The sequence below is a fragment of the Alosa sapidissima genome, chromosome 23 (assembly GCF_018492685.1).
Source record: "Alosa sapidissima isolate fAloSap1 chromosome 23, fAloSap1.pri, whole genome shotgun sequence".
NCBI classification, from domain to species: Eukaryota; Metazoa; Chordata; class Actinopteri; order Clupeiformes; family Clupeidae; genus Alosa; species Alosa sapidissima.
This window is the reverse complement of record NC_055979.1, coordinates 22,488,417-22,509,475: the sequence shown is the minus strand read 5'-3', so window position 1 is coordinate 22,509,475 and position 21,059 is coordinate 22,488,417. Positions and strand designations below refer to the sequence as shown.

The following is a 21,059-nucleotide window of genomic DNA, read 5'->3' as shown; positions in this document are numbered from 1 at the left end:
ACACAGGCACCAATTAAAGACTCCTGTCTTGGGTAATGTGCATTAGTGAAAAGCTATCATTCTCAGAGGCTGTCAGCACTCTCTCTTCCTCTCTCTCTCTCTCTCTGTATGTGTGCATGTGCAATGTATGTGTATGTGTGCCACTGAAAAATAGCCTTGCAAGTTCAGTTAGTCCTGGGTAAATAATGAATACATGGGGGAAAAGGGCCAACAGCCACGCAGTGTTCTGCCATGGACCCATTTGGGTTTCTCCGTTTGGATGCCTGGATCAATCTAAATTAGGCTTTTATCTGTTTTTGTTTTTTTAAAAGACATTTTTTGTTTCACTGAATTTGTAAATGTCACTGTAGTTAAAATGTTCAGGCAGGCTGAGATTGTTAGTGAAGCACAAGGCAACTTTACTGTAGCAGTCTGTTTTGAGAAGAGTGGGGAGTCAAGGACATGTCACAGTGTGCTTTAGAATACTGCAGCTGCTCAGACACAAAAGACAGAGAAAGAGAGAGAGAGGTGAATGAGAGAGAGAGGCGAATGATAGACAAAGAGAGAGAGAGAGAGAGAGAGAGAGTGAGTGAGTGAGCAAAAAAATCGGCATCTGGAGAGAGAAAATCAACACCTCAGGAGAAACCATGTTGTTGACGGCAAATTACATTGGCAAGGCCTTCAGCATTACAGTGTTGTCTCACCTGATTTGATTTCTCTTTCTTTGTAGATAAAACCATGTGGCGGGGTATTAGTTGAATGTTAAACACTTAACTTATATAGTGATCACTAATTACAGACACCTAATAATCTAGCATACTAGCTTTGAACTAAACAGAATGACAGAAAATGATTTATCAGTTTTACCACTATTGTATAATCAAGTCAATACAACACAATCCATCATGCAACATGCTGATTTAAGATTGCAATATATGAATAAGCCACCCTTATTTTATGCTGTCATGCTGTTCTCTCCTGAACAGATCCTACAACACTTGTGGGTGATTTCCATGACGTGTGCCCAAACAATGAAAGAAGCAGCCATGGAGGGTACCCAGACTGTTCACACAGATGGCAGCTCCTTGCTGAAGGCCGTTTACTTGAGTCGGCTGCGCCTGACGCGCCTTTTACTGGAGGGTGGCGCATACATAAACGAGAGCAACGACTTGGGCGAGACGCCGCTGATGGTGGCGTGCAAAAGCAAACATGTGGACCAGCAGAGCGTGCCCAAGGCCAAGATGGTGCGGTACCTTCTGGAAAGTGGCGCCGATCCAAACATTCAGGACAAGAGCGGGAAGACAGCGCTGATGCATGCTTGTCTGGAGTGGGCCGGTGCCGAGGTGGTGGCTCAGCTTCTGGAGACTGGTGCTGACCCGAGCTTGGAGGACCATTCTGGTTGTTCGGCACTGGTCCACGCTGTGAACGCCAAGGACAAAGAAACACTGAGGATGCTGATCGACGCTTGTAAGGCGAAGGGCAAAGAGGTCATCATCATTACCACCGACAAGATGGCCGATGGGAAGCAAATGACCAAACAGTACCTGAACGTTCCTCAAGTGGGCGCCCTGGAGAGATGGGACCAGCTGAATTCACCTGCGCTGTCCTGCACCTCTCCGTCGGAGATCGAGCTCCACACCTCCACGAGCCCCCTCAGCGCTGCCCCAAAACAGGTGTTCACCTTTCAAGAGTGCAAGGGTGTGACCAACTCCCAGCCCTGCTCACCCTGCCGTCAGTGGGGTATCACGAACGAAATCCTGGACAAAACTGCCCATCTGCAACGTCTGAACTCAGAACCTTGGCTGCAGATACCGGTTTCCTTTCTGGCCCAGCAGCAAGGTCTTGCCACCTTCCCTATCGAGGACCCCCCAGACATCTCCCTAGAGGATGAGCTCTCGTTCAGAACCGAGCAGTTAGCATTTACTAGTGGCCCTCTGACACGACATTGGAGCATTGACCTCAGAGAGGCTGGTGGCTTGAGCCAAGCTGGGAGACCAACTGGTCAAGCTGCCATCAATCGAAGCTCGACGCAGGAGTTTGGTTTAATGCCCAGCCGCAAGATGTCCTTTGATGGCTTGTCCTCGTCCCATTCGCTCTCGCACCCAAACCTCCATGCCAAGACCACAGTTGAGCCCATAGCAGCCGATCGAGACCCCGATAGGTCCCTCCCAAACCTGGCTGTGTCCAGCCTACGGAACATCGTCTGTCGGCGGAATCTGGGCATGGCCCACTACAGCTCGGACTCTCAGCTGTCCTTCCAGAACGGCGGCTCCTTGGACGACATCAAGGGAGCCGTGGACAGAAGGCGGCTGGTCACGTCTCGTTCCTCCACTCTCATTGGGTCAAGGGAGTCTTTCGAGGGCACAACGTCACTGACCAAGGCACCCAAGAGACACCCAGCTGGTCTGGAGCGACGGTCCTCAGGGGTCCTCCTCTCTGACCAGCCCTCACATCCTCGCCAGGGGTACCTGCTGCCACCACTTACCCAACACACCCTCACCCCCTGCAAGTCTGGGGCAACCGCCTCAGATGTGCCCAGCAATAACAAAATGGGGTGTGGCACACTATCTGGAGCAAAGCCTTGCTACCCCCAGGCGCCAGCAGGCTTTCTGAAGGACCCCAAAAGCAGGAGAATGCTTCTAAGGAGACATTCTATGCAGACAGAGCAAATCAGACAACTTGGAGACTTTAAAGAGATCTATGGCCATTAGATGGTTATCTGGGTGAAGCACAAAAAACAAACATGCGTTTAACTTGCTCATATCCTCTTCAACTGTTTGAGAGGTTTATGGTGTTAGTCATTACATGCTATTGTTATATAAGATCACTGTGGAATCTAAATGTTATAATGTGCTAAATATGTGTAGTCAGTTGAGGGACTCTACCACTGTCTGATTCTGCCAATGAGCTCAATCAAATCAGTATTGAAATGACCAGGGGGGGGAGGACTGTCCAAAGGGTACGTGGATATACCGGCATCATGTAGACTGAAAATGACACGGCTATAAGAGAAACATTTACAAACAAAATGGAACAAAGAGATGGTAGCATTTTATAGACAGCAGCAGACAGTGGTAATAACCTTGTCTTCATTTTCCATGTTAGGACCAGATTTGTTCATTGTTCAGCCACTACATAGCATTGAATGAGAAGATATCCAGTCAAATTCTAAACTTGTGATGTGTGAAGTTCAGACTCTCTTGCTTATCGGTCTTGTGGTGATGTAGTTCACAAGCATTAGGCTCATGTTAGCATGTGAAATATGCTGCTACATTTTGTGGAGTATTTCCATGAAAAGGTGATGTAGATTTGCCCCACAGCAGGTCCAGTTCCAATGGAACTTTACGACAACAGACCTGCAGAGTAAAGCTAAACATGTCATTTGACTGTCGGTTAACTGATGTAATAGATGTTTGTTTGTTTAATTTAAGGCTATTTCAGCAACTAGGCAATTTAATGGCCAGAGCATTGTGAGTTATAGAAACTTAAATGTTTTTTAAAATCTATGCTAGTAAGATATTCTAAAACCTTCAAAGGTGGGACCTTACTAAAAACATCAGCTATAGAATTTTGATCATAAAATTGTTCTGATGTAATAGACATCTTATTATGTTTTAAGGGGAAATTGTATGCAAGTAAACTGTTTAGTATTACTGGTTTATTAAAGAAAATAACAAATAAGATTAGATGTGACCTCATAGTCCACATTCCACATTCTACATAAATAGAGAGCACCCTTCCTTGTCAGTTCAATTCTGCATTTATTTATGTATTTGAAACTAAGACCTGTGACTAATTATTTATCACAAACTGTAAAATGTTACTGTCAAAGTTAAATTAAAGTGTCTAGTGGTTACCCAGTGGTAATGCCACCATTTCTATCCATTTCAATGCGCCATCTGTCAAAGGGTTTAAAATTAGTTCCCGGTGTACTCTTTTGGGTGCAACAGATTTTCGATGTTTCAGAGAAAGGCTTAATAACTTTGATAAACCAGTAATGTGAAAATATTACACCACCTACCTTCTTCAGATGCCTAGAGCATAAATACACAGACTACATTACACAACATTAATTTGCATATAAATCAATATTTTATTCTACATGAATTACATATTTAGAAATAAATGGTGTGTATAGAACATCCTTAGGTCCCAGATACCAGAATCACCAAATAAAGCTGGTTTCTTGAATAAATACAGATACATTATGCAAAACGGTTGAAATTGAGATTAAAAGCATAAAAATACGTTATGTCTTTGATTCATGTTCTATTAATGAAGGTGGGAAAATAATTTACTTCCCAAAACATCCCCCGAAAAGAAGCTGAATTTAATCATTAATTGTATTCATCATTGCTATAAAACAACAAATACCATAAATGCTTCTCATTTCACAGCACATACAGTATAGTTTTGTCATCCATACAAACTATGCGCTCATCTGCTAGTGTTTCTACTGAACCGGAGACCCAACATTTGTATTTGCATTCTGAATTATTATTCAGATACCCTACAGGACAAATGCTCAGAGAACACTGTGTGTTCACCAATCTCAGGTGCACGTTCAGGTTTTTTTTTTTTTTTTAAATGGGTTACTGTTCGCACCAGTGTTACTGCCCTCCTTGATGTTAATCAGGTTCAAATGAATGGAGTGCAATGAATAGAATAGAAAATGCTTTGCAGCTGCTTTATAGTAAAATAAAGAAAGACAACCTGTGGGAAAATCAGCATCGTTTAACTACTGGACAGCAACACAAATGGTAGTGTAAGGTGCAATGCCAAGTGTCCATTTTGGTAAGTACATGTCTTCCCATAGTGGTCAATACTATAGGATAAAACTGCTTGTTGACACGCTTGTTCATCCATCAATGGAGAAATTATGTAAGTGCAAAAGCATTCTTCATTTCAGACCCAGTATTCTATAGGAGAAGCAAAAGAACACAAATGGAGAAAACGATAATATTGACATACTGGTAATGAGACCTTCCTCTTCAGAAAGCTATTCAGAGTTAGTTTGAGGGGTTGGGGGTGAGGGTCCATTTTTGATCTTTCATTGCATTGCTGACACTGTGGCTCTGATTTCTCAAACTGTACGTTCACAGAAGATCAAGGCCTCTCCTATAATATGGACACAAACTCATTTACGTTCAGCAGCTTCCTAGTTATTTGTTAGACCGCCGCGACAAACAACACCTTCTAGATACATTTCAGTCATGTTTGAGACATCTGTGGACAACAGCGCTCTTGAGGTGTTCGCAGCAGGCAGGCAGACGCAGACACACACACACACACACACACACACACACGGTAGGGCTCACAAAGCAGCAGCTTGCAGCAGCAGAATGGGCATTAGTGTTGTCAGCAACAAACGCAGACCTGTCTGGTAACCATGCCCACTGAAGCGCTGCATTCTGCGTCCAGAGCCAGTGCGGGGATTTGGGGGATTTCTCATGGCATACTTCAGTGTGGTAGTGATCATGGCCTTTCAAAAGTCTGTTAGATTCGACATTGAAGGACAACTCAAGAAAAAAATTGTATTAAAGCTTCATAAAAGCTTCAAATAACTTAAAGGTGATTTCTTCTTCCTACACACGTAACCATGACGAAAAGGCTCCGGGAGATGACCGCGAGAGGACTGTGCTATGCCTCGGGTAATCACCAGGCGGTACAAGCGGACAGTAACTTCATATCATCAATTATAGAGATATTAATGTGCACCATAATCAATTACCGCTCAGGAACTCACTCATGCCTCCATGCCCCAACTAGAGGGGTTTTTATCCCACCAACTTGGAGTCCAGCATTCACTCAAGTAACTTACTTGAATATAAATCGATCCTCGTTCCCCCATCAAATAATTATTATTCAATTAATAATTAGTTAAAAATTGTGCAGATAATCTGCGCACTAACATTCAAACAACTGCATCACATGAGCAGATGTGTTACATCCACAGCCAGAACACACAAACCACGTCCCTGTTTTTTTTTTTGGTATTTGTTTACAACTTTATCCTTTATGAAGCAGGGATGATGTGTATATACAGGAGGTCTCCTCGGGTGCACGTGTGTCGGTGATGAGAAGGGGGCACCTGGCTGTGAAGGTCTAAGAGCTGACGGGTCATGTGCTCAACAGTCCTGTCATTGGTTAAAGCGATTCATCAAGAGCGAGAGTCACACTAAGGGTTGCCTCCTGATTCGCTGAAAGGACTGTCCGTCACATTTCGACGTCCTGCCATTGGTTATCTTGTTGGAGCATGGGTCTCAGTCTACTCCAGCTCCTTTGACCTCAAACGCTGACAGAGCAGGTGGTTGTTCTGATATTTAGTGGCGCATTTGGGCGGTTTTCATGACACAGAGGATGAATACCAAGCAGTCGAAGACCAGCTCCACCTTCAGATGCCGTGCTGGACACTTAAGGTGCCCAGCTCCTAGTTCAGTTGTGGTGAAAACAAGAGACAACATCACAAAGATCCCACACACCCACGTGTAGTATATTGGTTAGAGATTTGACTCAGTGGAATGTTCAGATCCAGCAGATCATGAAAACACTTTGGGATGTGGAAGACCAGCTCGGTCTTTGGATGCTGTGGTGCGAAGTGTCAGTCGGTCTCAGGTTAAGATATCATTTGGGATGCCGAAGTTGCCTATAGACTTTAAAGATAAAGGTTGACCATCACCTGTTGTTTCTGTGTGGGATCTGCAGGAACTAAAGAAAACATAGAACACTGGCTGCAATCTTTAGATGCTTAATGACTGTCCAATCATCTCTTTCCCCTGTTTAGAAACCAATATGACACAGACCCCCCTTTTTAGCGCGGTCGAGGAACCCCCATCCACGGCTGTCGTGGTATATGTTCAGAGACTATGCATAAAGAGACTCCCCATGTCCAGGTGCTGGCCAACGCCCATCAGCGGTCTGTGTGGAGACTACAGGTGAGATGCGGGTAATTAGATCCCCTGGCTCCGAGATGAGAGCGCTAATATGCGGAGGTCCAGTCACGGGTGGACGCGAGACGTGCTGCGGGCTCACAGGCTGTGCGAGACGTAGAAGATGAGCTCCATGTCGAGGGCGTGCTGCGGGACGCGGGAGCTGCCGCCGTGGATGGCGGGGATCAGAGCGCCGTCCAGCTCGTTCATGTAGCGTTGGGGCAGCGGCCGACCGCCAGAGCCCGCCTGGTACTCCACCTACAGGACACACACACATATAGCGGCGGTCTCAAGTCTGTGTGATAAATGCAACCAGCCACAAACACAAACAAACAACACGCATGCACCCACAACCTCAAAAACAATCAAGTCACACACAAATTACACACAAATACAAGAGCCAGTATTGTCATAATCTCTAAGATAGGTAGACAGATACACACTATCTCCTCTACAAATATTACAGATGAACTTTGGCTAAGGCAGACAAACACACACACACACAGGCAGACAAACACACACACACGCACACAGACAAACACACACACACACACACACACAGGCAGACACACACACAGGCGGACAAACACACACACACACACACACGCAGACAAACACACACACACAGGCAGACAAACACACACACACAGGCAGAGAAACACACACACACAGGCAGACAAACACACACACAGGCAGACAAACACACACACACAGGCAGACAAACACACACACACACACACACACACACACACACACACAGGCAGACAAACACACACACACACACGCAGACAAACACACACACACACACACACACACACAAACGTGTGTTTGATGTGCGCGATCCGCCTCATGTGTCCTGTGGGACTCACCATGTCAGTGTCAGTGGAGATGCGCAGGCCGAGGCAGTTGATGCCGCTAGCCATGAGCACGCCCAGGTGGGGACAGAGGGCAGCGCAACCTGCCGTGGCCATCTCACGCTGGAACTGGTTGCAGGATGACAACACCGCCCCTAGGGGGCAGTCTGCGTTCTTCAGCAGATAGAAGACCTGTAAGAGAAGGGATAGGCCACAGAAGATATGCAGCAGATAAGAGGAAGCAGGATATGGTACTACTGACTGACATTTTTATTTCATTTTGGATGAACCAATGAAAAAGCTGAAATAAACACAAGAATCTAAAAAAAAACAAAAAAACACTAATGCATTTTCTTCATCTAGGGCCTAACCTAGACCTCTAACTGGGTTGTTGCTCTTTGATGAAATGTAAGGTGAACAGACAAAAAACAGAGATTCTGACAGTGTTGATCATTGTGTTTCTGTGCTTCGGTCATACCTCTGTGCACACGATGGTCCGTCCATCGCTGTCAAACACAGACTCCTGCTGGACGCGGACACTGGACACTCCCTCCAGAGAGCGGCCGTCGATGGGACTTGTGACTCTGAAGGGTACATCAAACACACACTCGTAAATGGCCACGTGCACACACATACACAGATATGGGTGTACAAGCATACACCAAGAAATATCCATTAACAATCAGCACTCACACACACAAAATACAAAAGTATACTCAGACACCCACAGTCATACAACCCAAAAACTATAAGCACAAGAAAGTAGATATGAATGCACACTGCCTAAGCACTAAGCCACATGCACTCGCACTCGCGCACACACACACACACACACACACAGAGAGAGAAAAGAAATCAGTGCTTTTAGTCCCACACATCCCTAAGGCACAAGCCACTCCACTCAGTGTCTTAAGCGCTAATTAGCTCATTATGGCGCCACGAGCCCATTAACTGGACAGCTCGGACGCCATTGTGCTCCTTGTGTGGATCAGAGGCCTCATTCAGAGCTTTGAAAAGCCTCCGTCTGGAAGGCAGTCATCAGTCACGCTTCAGATGGACGGCAGGGGCATACAGTGGCTACTCCGGCAGCTCTTAACAATGCACGCGCGCTCGCTCGCGTGGCGTTCATTAGAAACAGTGGGCTGGGTAGTGCTTACGCTGCAGTAAGGTGCTCTGGCAAGTCTAGCTTACTGATAAGGCATGCAGAAACACTTGCAGCGGCACAGGTTGGCAGGACTACAGGCTTACTCGCACATAACTCAAGCGTTTTGGTGATATAGTTGAAGATTTTTGTTTGCTTTGTTTGTTTGTTTTATAGCCTAGGTGTGCGTTTATCTCGTCTTTCACGTGACTTCCATGAAAATTAATTTGAAGATAATGCCAGACAATGCTTCAAAAAATGGCAAATTATTGGATGCAGTCTCTTTAAGGATAATTCAGATCTGGGTGCTGTATGGCAGTAAAGGGTGTCAAAGTCCATCAAGTGCCATATGCCCAAATGTGTAGTGAAATAAACACTGTACACAGAAAATGGAACTGCTTATATGATAGATGTAGATTGTGTGTTAATATTTTGTATATATGGTTATGGAATTTAGTAGATGCTTTTGTCCAAAGCGACTTAACAGAATATTCACATTACAATAGTTATAGTACAGTAAACAGTTTTAAAAAGGTCATAGAGCACTGAGTTTACTCAAACCGAGTTTATATGTGTGTGTGTGTGTGTGTGTGTGTGTGTGTGTGTGTGTGTGTGTGTGAGGATAAGAGTGGGAGTTTATACGTGTGTGTGTGTGTGTGTGTGTGTGTGTGTGTGTGTGAGAGTGAGAGAGGATAAGAGTGCGAGTACCCTGCATTGACAGGTGGACTCCAGTCCACCCAGCGGATGGTGACGTTCTCACGGGCTTCAGTGCTGTCAGCTCTGCCGCAGGGGATCTGGAAGTCGGCCTGGTCCCGCAGCGCCTGGCGCAGCGCCCCCATGCTGTCTGGAGGAATCTGCACCATCAGCCCATCTGCAGGACATCAACACAGACAGAGGTCACACACAGAGGACACACACACACACCCCATCTGCAGGACATCAACACAGACAGAGGTCACACACAGAGGACACACACACACACACACACACACACACACACACCCCATCTGCAGGACATCAACACAGACAGAGGTCACACACAGAGGACACACACACACACACACACACACACACACACACACACACACACACAGGACCTCAACAACCATATTGACCACCTTATACATAAGACACATAAGACACTTTTAATACATGATTCCAGATGTGAAAATGCTTCAGTAAAAAAATTGTTTGTACCTTCAACAATACTGGACTTGGCAATGAATCCTGAGGATGCTTTGAGCGCTCCATTAAACACCACAAAGCTGGCCCCCGTTACTGCGTTAGAGATTAAACACACACACACACACACAGACAGACAAGCAGACAGAAAATGAGTTCCTTTTGGGGCAGCTTTGTACTCGGTGAACTTGTCTGAAAGCCCTTAACATGCTGGACAAAAAGAAACAATAATAGAAGAACTGCTGACCAGGGGCCTGCACTACGAAGCGGGGTTACTGGCTTATCTGGGTAACTTCGAGAGTAACTTGATCACGTGTGGCGTAACTTCCCGATTAACCCGTACTACGAAAGGTGGATAGGTTTTAACCGAGGTATGCTGCCATGGCAATTTATGCTGCATCTCAAACCTGCTCCGAGCAGGTTATGTTCTTGGTTAACCCGAGGTTTCCGTTAACCACACCCTTTATAAGTACCACCCCTCCACTAACAATTTCTCCCGGGACATGTCGGCGTACCTGGATGATCCATACGACATTGGAGCGCAAATCGTGAGGGACTCTCTTCGCAGGGGGAGGGGTTTTAGAGACCGCCAGAAAATATATATAGCCTACCCGGACGATATTCTCTATGAAGATATATATTGTCCGAGGGAATTTGTTATCTTTGTCAGATGATCTAGGAAGACGTCTCATAGCAATGCCCGTAGCCTACTTGGACATTCATGTATTCCATCGGTGATGCAAGAATACTGTATGTCCGAAAATAAATCGGACATAGGCCTACAGTATGCTGAACATCTGAGCAAGAATAGCCTAAAATAAATCGGACATACAGTAGGCCTAATAAATTAAAATCACAATTTTAACAAACTTGTTGAATTGAATGTCATATTACTGTACCCTGCACATAAAGGCATATAGGTTAACCCCGGCTCAACAAATCAACTTCATAATCAGCGTCATAGTACCGATTAACACCACTTAAGATAACCGGGTTTTGTCAACCCCGGTTTAACAAAGTAACCCTGGGTTACATCTGGGTAGGTTAAGCTCCCTTCGTAGTACAGGCCCCAGGACACTACCAGAAGCCAAACAACCACTGTACACAGTGCAGTCATTTTAATTATACAGGAGGGCATGAAGGCGGCAATAATAGGCACGTGTTTGTTTCTTCAGGTGGTGGCTGTTGTTCCGCAGCTAAGGTGCCGACGCTCTCTGGCATGTGTGGGGTGTTCTGGAGACGGCGGCCCTGGCGTACCTCTGCGGGTCTTTCCCAGCATGCTGTTGGCTTTCGTCTGGTAGCTGCCCTCTTCGTTCTGCACACACACCAGGTGCGAGTCGGCCTCCGTGCTGAAACAGGCGCCCACGCTGATCACGTGCTCGTTGGAGGAGTTCACCACCTTCAGCATCTGCACACACGGGCACGTGCGCACACACACGCACAAACACAAACGCACAAACACACACGCGTACACACACACACGCACACACACACACACCCGTGCACACACACACACACACAGATTGAGTATCTTCCCCATGTGCACCCTCCTCACCAGTTTTTTATTTGCACACACTTTCATATCCTTCACAACCTACACTTACAAACAGTCCTTAAAATGTTGAAACACATATCCATGGACATGCAAATATTTTCCCAATATAAGCCATCATTTCCATGCAGTGAAGTCCCTTCCTCAGCTATGACAGCGCTGCCTGATTCAGTGCTCTCTGTCTATTTTGACAGAACTTTGAATAACTGCTTCAAGCAGAACTGTGGTAGAGTATGTAAAAGATGTTAAGGCAACCATAACAATGGCTAGCTTATGGCACTTATGTGATTTGATTGTGTGGGCATGTTAATAAAGTTAAACTTAAAGTTAAAGGAGCATCAGCTAACTAGCGCCAGATTTCGGATTGCAGGGAACAAGCCGAGATGAGCTATGAGACAAAAGTTCACCCTCGGTATCATGTTTCAACACACTTTAGGTCAATATCACACCGAACTTCTCCTTTAACTTAGTTAATTTAGCAGACACTTTAATCCAAAGTGACAAAGACTCGCAAGGGTGGGATCAGCAATGGAACTTGGGTTGACCGCTTCAGGCAGTGACTGAACTGCTGCTCCACCACGCATGTTTTTCAGTGGGTGGATATAACGGGAAGGTGTCTGGTGTCTGGTGTCTGGTTCTCACCTCGTGGAACTTGCACTTGGGGATGTGGATGTAGCTATTGCCCAGCTCCATGTGCACCCGCAGACCCTCCACCAGCGGCAGGCTGTACTGGTAGTTCCTGAGATCCTGTAGAGGACACACACACACACACACACACATCAACACAAATAAACAAAACAAACTAACAAACCAGTAAACAAATCCAATTCAAGAGGCACAAGCTCTGTGGCTGCTTGGTAAGAGGGTGTAAGAGTGTGCATCTCACTTTACAGCAAGAGGTGCAGTCTATCATTTCATTTTCATGAGGCATAAATGCGCCTCTATAAACTACAAGATAAAGCCTCTGGTCCCCATCAGCACACAGCACTTCCAAGTAACAGTACTGTTCTACAGGGGCTTCTAAGTAACAGCAATGTTCTACGGGGTCTTCTAAGTAACAATACTGTTCTACGGGAGCTTCTAAGTAACAGCAATGTTCTACGGGGTCTTCTTAGTAACAGTACTGTTCTACGGGGGCTTCTAAGTAACAGTACTGTTCTACGGGGACTTCTAAGTAACAGTACTGTTCTACGGGGGCTATATTACAGGATGTAAAGTACATAAAGTGGTTTCTGTTACTTTCAATTAACTGTGAACTCGGCACTTGGGAGAAAATGGAGAACGCAACGCTGCGGTTCAATAAAGACTGCCCACTGGGAATAACTGACCGAACGCCCGCCCGCCCGCCCAGCTGTAGTGATGCCATACGATTGGGGGGAGGGGGGCAGACGAATGAATGCACTGAAAGCCCAGCTGGCATTAACCCAACGGCCACTCTGCCAGATCACAAATCTTTAGTACTTTTAACTCGCTCCTCCACCTCTCATACCCCTCTCACCCATCCCTCCCTCCCTCCCTCTCTCCCTCTCTTTCCAACCCCGTCTCTCTAACTCTCATTCATCCCCCTGTTCTTTTAACAGAACTGAAAGCATGCCAGTTCTGAGAAACAACTTACAGTAAGCAGACCGGTTTGGTGCATCTCTAAAACCGTATCAAGGAAGACAGCATGTTACCAATTCAATAAAAAAAAGATCAATCCACTACAAATCTGTTCTAATTGCCTCAACTCTCTGTAGCAGTCAGATCTAGCAACAGCTTCTTGTAAAAAGAAAATAAACAAAAGGGACAAGTAAACAAGACAAGAAAGAAACAAAACATGCTAATGTGTCACTGAGTCATGATGTTTGTTTGTCTTTCTCTTCAGGGCAGGCAGGGTTTAAACCACCCCATTAATTAGCAGCGGCATGATTCGGCAAAAGTGCCCACGGCTATTCATGACTCAGCAGTTTTCTCGACGCTGAGTCGTTCTTTCGGCCATCAGATAGAGAGCAGAGACAGACAGAAAGAGGGAGAGGGGGAGAGAATGACAGAGAAACAGAGTGAAAGAGACAGAGAGAGAGAGAGAGATATGAAAGGGAATGAAAAGATAACGAGACTTACTGCCAGTAGGTTCATGATAGTGTGTCCCGTCTCCTGAAACACAGGCTGTCTGAAGCGCACGCTAACCAGTGTACACGGGTATACTGTGGAGGAGGGAGAAGAGACCAACTCAGACAATAATCTGCTTTGGAATGTGGAGCAACACAAAAAAAAAAGTCTACACATTAACTCATTGAGTGCCAAAAACGTAATATTACGTTTTTCCTTCCCATGCGTTGAGTGCCAAAAACGTAATTTTACATTTTTAGCTTTTTTTTTAATTACGAAACTAGACACTCTAACACACCTTATATGTGATTTTGGGAACTCTGTGATGAATGGAAATGAAATATATGATGATCGAAAACTCATTTTATCTGGACGTTTGATCTTAACTCGGCTTTTGATGGTTGCCGCTTTGTTTCGAATCAGTCACTGATTAGGCTATCAGTGACATGCACGCCAGGTCAAAATCAGGTCATTTATTTTCGTGGGTTTATCACTAGGAGGAAGGGAGAAATGAAAAAGTCGAAGAGAAAGATATTGCAGCAGGTGCGTTTTCGCCAGACAACGCTGGATGAGTCCACCTTTCTACTAAGACAAGATGACTCTGACCACGACAGGTCAAAAACATTACAAGGAGTGACTGAACACCGTGCTGAGGAGGGAGTTCCATCTCCACCACGAGCCGGGCCTAGCGGGGTGGGTGGTAGGCCGAGTCGCGCTTGCAAGAGTGCACACGCCCTTGCCAGAGTGCCGAATATGTCGGTGATAGTGACTCATAAAAGATCTCCATTTCTAAAAAAAAAAACAGGGATTTTGATGAAAACTAGCCACTGTTTAGCTTGGGATTTCTCAGTAACAGAGGCGTGTAGAAATACACGGTTTGCACCCACCGAGAGCTTAAGGTCTCACCTTTCAAACGAGCCATTGTATGTTTTCATAGCTATGACACAGAATATGCTGTGGCTGTACAAAAATCATCAACAATGGTCTAGATTGCTGGCACTCTAGGACAAAGCTTCCGAAAACAGCTTGGCATTCAATGAGTTAAGCAGACTATCCAAGTGAAGTGTTACAGAATTGGTTTCCATGAGGACTTTATGTGGGTGTGGAGATGCACTGGGGGTGAGGGGTGGGGGTGAGGGGGCTCACAGTTGTGCTCCAGGCCCAGTCGCAGCAGCAGACGCAGGGGGAACACTTTGGCCCAGGGCACCTCCAGCTTCTGGAGCAGCACCCCGCACAGGAAGGGCTCGGGCGGCGCGGCCAGGCCCTCCATGGGCTGGAAGGAGGGGGAGAAGAACAGCACGCCCCCGTGGTCTTTGGTGCCCAGGAAGCTGTCAGTGAACGTCACATTGCCCAGGTCCTCGATAAACTTCCCTGGTAGTTAGAGAGAGAGAGAGAGAGAAATACATCAGTAAATGAGTAAGGGACTGAGTGAGTGTGTTTTTGCATGTACGAGAGACACCAAATCTGACAGTATCATGACAGCATCTTTAAACAAAAGGTTTAGTACTAACTGTAAGTACTGAAGTGCATGGCTTTTTGTTATAACAAGAACATTTCACCACTACAACATTTTTGTGGGTCCCAATGCCAAGACAGGGCTTTATCCTAGCAGGTACCCTGAGGCATTCTTTCATCAACATTAAATGGAGACAGGAGGCAGCGCAGAGAGGGAGAGTGGCAGGACTGCGGAGGGACTGACCGCACAATGAGATGCCAAAACCAACTGCAGCATCACTGAGCACACGGGACGGAGTGAGTGAAGGGAGACACTAGAGAGTGGAGGAGTGTGTGTGTGTGTGAGAGTGGAGGAGTGCGTGTGTGTGTGAGAGTGTGTGTGTGTGTGTGTGTGTTTGTGTGTGTGTGTGTGAGAGTGCAGGAGTGAGTGTGTGTGTGTGTGTATGAGTGTGTGACAGAGTGGAGGAGTATGTGTCTGTGTGAGAGTGGAGGAGTGTGTGTGTGTGTGTGTGTGTGATGGCGGTGGCCCTCCTCACCTCTCTGGGCGTCCTGATAGATAGATAGATAGATAGATACTTTATTGATCCCCAGGGGAAATTCAAGTTGATAGACGGAGCTGATGAGTGTGTGTGTGTGTGTGTGTGTGTGTGTGTGTGTGTGTGTGTGTGTGTGATGACGGTGGCCCTCCTCACCTCTCTGGGCGTCCTGATAGACGGAGCTGATGAGTGTGTGTGAGTGTGTGTGAGTGTGTGTGTGTGTGTATGTGTGTGTGTGTGTGTGATGATGGTGGCCCTCCTCACCTCTCTGGGCATCCTGATAGACGGAGCTGATGAGTGTGTGTGTGTGTGTGTGTGTGTGTGTGTGTGTGTGTGTGATGACGGTGGCCCTCCTCACCTCTCTGGGCATCCTGATAGACGGAGCTGATGAGTGTGTGTGTGTGTGTGTGTGTGTGTGTGATGGCGGTGGCCCTCCTCACCTCTCTGGGCATCCTGATAGACGGAGCTGATGAGTGTGAGTGTGTGTGTGTGTGTGTGATGACGGTGGCCCTCCTCACCTCTCTGGGCGTCCTGATAGACGGAGCGGATGAGTGTGTGTGTGTGTGTGTGTGTGTGTGTGTGTGTGTGTGTGTGTGATGGCGGTGGCCCTCCTCACCTCTCTGGGCATCCTGATAGACGGAGCTGATGAGGTTGAACAGGTCTCGGGGCAGAGCGCTCTCCTCCGGCAGACACTCCAGCACGAACAGCAGCTCTCGCTGACCCACACTGCGCAGGCCATTGGAGCTCACGCACCAGCAGCGCCGCTCTCCATCTAACACACACACACACAAACACACACACACACACACACCACACAAATAACTCACATGATGCACAAACAAATCTATCCATCCAGTAGCTGAGCATACACAGGACCAGCACATCTTCAGTGCTCAAACACAAACACACATAAATTAAGGTTATTTGTGGCACCAGAATGAGTTAAGAGCAAGAGCATGAGAGGCAAACATACAAGTGACCAGCTTGATGTTGACCACCAGGTTGGCGTTGAGTACAAAGGTCAGAGGTCGGGGTCCTCCCTCCTCCAGAAGGAGCAGGATTTGGCAGGTGGCTGGCCGCTCCTCAACCAGAAGATCTGCAAAGGGGGTCACATAAGATAAGTCACATGCTTAGTGTGTAAACCAATGCAGCACGGATGCAGACACAGTGGTGATAACTACAGCATGTACAAAGCAAGCACAGTTTTGTGCCTGAAGTGACCCGAGAATGCCAAAGCCGTTATATATAACTATCTATTTAAACAGCCCGGCATATGCCTGAATTCCAGTTCCATGCCCGAGAACTTTAGGCCCTGTGATCATTAACAGGGGTGTGTGTGTGTGTGTGTGTGTGTGTGTGTGTGTGTGTGTGTGTGTGTGTGTGTGTGTGTGTGTGTGTGTGTGTGTGTGTGTGTGTGTGTGTGTGTGTGTGTGTTGCTGTGGCGCAAGTGGCTACACCATCTGTTCCACATTTGAGTCCAAGTGCCCTGGGGTCCAGGGCTCCAATCTTCCTCGTGGTCATTTGCCGATCCCACCCAATCTCCCTCTTCTACTCGCCTCCTGTCACCCTTCGCTATCCTGTCTAAATAAAAGTCAAAAAGCCCCCCCAAAAATATATATTTTATGCCAAGGGGCGATAAACGGAGGAGGCTTAAGATCTCTCCTACCTCCTCCCTCATCATCTCCAGTGGCGATGAGCAGTGGCGGCAGCCCCTCGGGGTCGTCGGGCACCAGGCATGGCTCGCGTGACACACAGGAAGTGAGGCCGCTCAGCAGCGTGTAGTCCCAGGGGCCGGAGGGGGCCAGGCGCTCCACGACAGGAGCCTCGTCCTCCACCTCCACCTTCTGGTCCACCTCGGGCTCCAACTCCGTCTGCGGGGCCAGAGCCTTGCTGTTGGGCTGCGGGAATGCAAAAACAAGAAACAACATCAACTCGCACACCAAAACGGCTCCCGTTTATAGACCCTTTCAGCAAGAAAAACAAAAACAATGCTTGAACGTTCTATTTTATTTCCCAATCTACTTCTGCTTCATTAAGATAACATATGGAATGTTAAAACGGAAGCCTTGTGGGGCCAACTATGATGCTGATAATGGAACTCTCTTGAAACGGTCAATAACTAAATGTGTACATGATGTTTACAGCAAACAGCTCTTCTTCAGACTGCTTTTCTGCTCTGTTAGGAGGAACACATTTCACACAGGACCAACATATTGGGGTCTGTGTTCGGATTGTCTTTACATCTAGATATTCTGTTTAAAATTGATAAGACAAATTTAAATTTTATCAATCAATTACAAATTCTTGTTAAATCAAAAGGCAAAAAAGTGACATAAGGGCAATATTGCACTGTCCCATTTCTCTACTCTAATTTTTTTTTTAAGTAACACTTTGTAGCAATCTCTTAAAAATAAGACCCTAACAGCCCGGCTACACCAGATGCACAATTGAAGCGGAGTGTAAACTTCAAATGCATGCGCCGCTACGTATCTGGTGTAGCCAGTTATGCTAACTTCAAATGCATGCGCCGCTACATATCTGGTGTAGCCAGTTATGCTAACTTCAAATGCATGCGCCACTACGTATCTGGTGTAGCCAGTTATGCTAACTTCAAATGCATGCGCCGCTACGTATCTGGTGTAGCCAGTTATGCTAACTGTTGCACCATACGCTCCACAAACAAAACGCTTCAGTTAGTGGGAAGCTACACCAGGCGCGTTGTCTGTTCGCGTTGTGTCTGCTGCAACAATTCGCTTCCACTGTAATCAATGGAAGTAGCTACACCAGACGTGATAGCTGCGCATACGTTAGAAAAAAATAGACCATTCATGTAAAATGGATTTTACGCGTCACAAACTGAACGCTTCAGTTACGCGCCTGGTGTAGCTTCCCTGTTAGTTAGGTGCCTGGTGTAGCGTGTAATGCTATAAGTTGAAAGCTGTACCAGGGTAGGGCGGTCTGCATGTCAGTAATGCTATAGGGTAGGGGGGTCTGCTTGTGTGTAATGCTATAAGTTGAAAGCTGTACCAGGGCAGGGGGGTCTGCATGTCTGTAATGCTATAAGTTGAAAGCTGTACCAGGGCAGGGGGGTCTGCATGTCTGTAATGCTATAGGGCAGGGGGGTCTGCATGTCTGTAATGCTATAAGGTGAAAGCTGTACCAGGGTAGGGGGGTCTGGGGTGACCGGGCTGGACTCCTGCGAGGCCCTTCGAGGTCGGACAGAGAGACGGGTCGTGTCCGCCACCTCACCGTTAGGCAGGATGCCATCAGCAAACCACACGTGCTTCTGCTCCCTTGGGAAACCTAAAGGGTTACACACACACACACACACACACACATACATAAATATATATGGTGACTTACATTTGCTCTAGTAAACATATCGTAAACACCACATAATCATAAACACAGCTTCATATAAAAACACAAACATGTGCATACTTCATGTAAACACACATACACACACACTAGGCAGACACATATACATCCCTTCTCTTCTAGTCTCTCTGAGAAAGGGTAAACAAATTGGATACACACCCAACACACACTCCCATCATCACACATACACACACACCATCACATATTAAACATCCCACATCAGCATTTATATACATTCAGTACACACAACACAAACACCACAAACTCCCCAGTGCTTCTGTGTCCCTGGAAAAAACCTGCCAGCAAGCTAAATTAACACACCTTTCATAACTCAGACTCTATACCCATATACATGTCACCACATGCACAACTCTTGGAGGCAAGAACGCACACAAACGACTCTAAATCATCCACCCATCAAATGAAACATATACACGGCTCATTATACAAACACACACACACCCCCACACACACACACACACCGGGTGTGGTCAGCTACTCTGGGGAAACCTGCTGTCCAGCAAGAACAGAGGAGAGTCCCATGTACACAGACACACACTCAAACACGTGCACACAGACACACACAGACAGACAGACACACAGACACACACACACACACACACACTCAGACACACACACACACACACACAGAGACACAGACGCACACACACACACCTGCTCCCAGGGGAAGCAGAAAGCACAGCGGTAGGCTCAGTTCTGTTTCATGCATCACTGCAGCAGAGTCCAACTCCTTCTACCTCGCCGTGAGGTCATTCATCACTCAGCAGTGCTGGGAATATGACAGTCATGCAGCCGCAGGAACAAGCTACTCATTCTGTCTGATGTCAGGGGGAATTTGGGAAGTCCAGTTTGGAAAACATTACCGATAAATGCCGTCCATCAGAGAGATACATACGCCTGCCTGCCTGCCTGCCTGAATGTGCATACATCCACAGCTAATTTGAATCCAGCTTGTTTTCCCCAAATGAAAATGAGAAGAAAAATATGGGCCACTGACACCATTAGGATTAACTTCGAAAACTAAAATAAGGCACTTTTCTGATTTGACTGGAGTGATAAGATGATCTGCTGCTACTAAAATTCACATTTTTAAAGCCCATTCTGACACAAAGTTTTAAGTGAGTCAGTGTTTGTTTGCAAATGTTCCTGTTGTACCTTCGAACATAACATTAATACTCTCAATACACGTCTTTTACAATTTGCCATTGGTCTCCATTATGTACTCTTAAACCGTATAGTCATGATAAAGCCTATACGCTTCCTGTATAGGAGAATGACTCGACACCTATTTAGCTTGGTTTTTGTTTTAATCATACAACTTCAGGGTTGAACATAAGCCATGGTCCGCTGGCCCAGGGCAAGTAAAAGAGCATGTCAGGGAATTGATTGGTCACAGTCAATGGCCCATCAGTTTTTCTGCCAATCACTGTCACAAGTCTGTGTGTTTAGTCACATGTTTAGTTCAACTGTGATGCTAATTGGTTGAAGCTAAGTGTGTAAGGCTACTAAAATGAAAAGGGGGCTCATTAAAATGTAAGAAATGAGTACTGGGTCACCAGACCTCTTTACCGTGGTCCTGGATCACAAGCCTAACTTCAATCCCTTTCTGAAAGGGTTGAGTGCAGGAACACAGATCAGTTGTTTACTCTCAGTTGTTGATTTTGATGCATTTATTCGTGCATACCAGTGTTTTCTAGATAAAATGTCCAAATTAGTGCTTGAATTTTAAGAAAATGCAGAATGGTTGTCAATATAGCAGGCTATGTAGAAGGCCTACATTCGACTTTATAAATGTATAAATTATGAGCTACTACCACAGGAAAAACACGGCAGAGGGTACTATTCTCTATTCTGTATTTCTATTTCTAGTAGCCCAGCCAGAGCACTCTACCCACTGACATTTAGCATCTGTGTGGCTGCTAATGCATTTGGTGAATGGCATAA

General features: G+C 46.2%; 2 protein-coding genes across 6 annotated transcripts in view; one reads left to right on the top strand and one right to left on the bottom strand.

The window, feature by feature from the left end:
• Window positions 1-987: 987 nt before the first annotated feature.
• Window positions 988-2,785, top strand: ankrd34ba (ankyrin repeat domain 34Ba). Its single transcript, XM_042081046.1, has one exon. It carries the CDS (start codon window positions 993-995, stop codon window positions 2,688-2,690), a length of 1,698 nt encoding a protein of 565 aa, XP_041936980.1. The 5' UTR covers window positions 988-992; the 3' UTR covers window positions 2,691-2,785.
• Window positions 2,786-4,048: 1,263 nt separating this feature from the next.
• zfyve16 (zinc finger, FYVE domain containing 16) overlaps window positions 4,049-21,059 on the bottom strand; it is a 28,977-nt gene continuing 11,966 nt past the window's right edge. For 4 of the 5 annotated variants that reach the window (XM_042080473.1, XM_042080470.1, XM_042080474.1 and 1 more), the window contains 13 exons: window positions 18,877-19,019; window positions 17,383-17,614; window positions 16,690-16,812; window positions 16,333-16,488; window positions 14,872-15,096; window positions 13,738-13,820; window positions 12,280-12,384; window positions 11,343-11,493; window positions 10,101-10,181; window positions 9,612-9,774; window positions 8,241-8,346; window positions 7,778-7,954; window positions 4,049-7,166 (listed from right to left, as the gene is read on the bottom strand). In XM_042080473.1, the coding sequence (XP_041936407.1) occupies window positions 7,008-7,166; window positions 7,778-7,954; window positions 8,241-8,346; window positions 9,612-9,774; window positions 10,101-10,181; window positions 11,343-11,493; window positions 12,280-12,384; window positions 13,738-13,820; window positions 14,872-15,096; window positions 16,333-16,488; window positions 16,690-16,812; window positions 17,383-17,614; window positions 18,877-19,019 (1,904 nt within the window). In that variant the 3' untranslated portion in view covers window positions 4,049-7,007. Of the gene's footprint in view, window positions 7,167-7,777; window positions 7,955-8,012; window positions 8,134-8,181; window positions 8,347-9,611; window positions 9,775-10,100; window positions 10,182-11,342; window positions 11,494-12,279; window positions 12,385-13,737; window positions 13,821-14,871; window positions 15,097-16,332; window positions 16,489-16,689; window positions 16,813-17,382; window positions 17,615-18,876; window positions 19,020-21,059 lie in introns of those variants that run through there. The other variant, XR_006026758.1, reaches the window with a different exon arrangement.

Coding starts and splice junctions, on each gene's coding strand:
- ankrd34ba (XM_042081046.1), top strand. CDS start 993: ATGACGTGTGCCCAAACAATGAAAGAAGCAGCCATGGAGGGTACCCAG.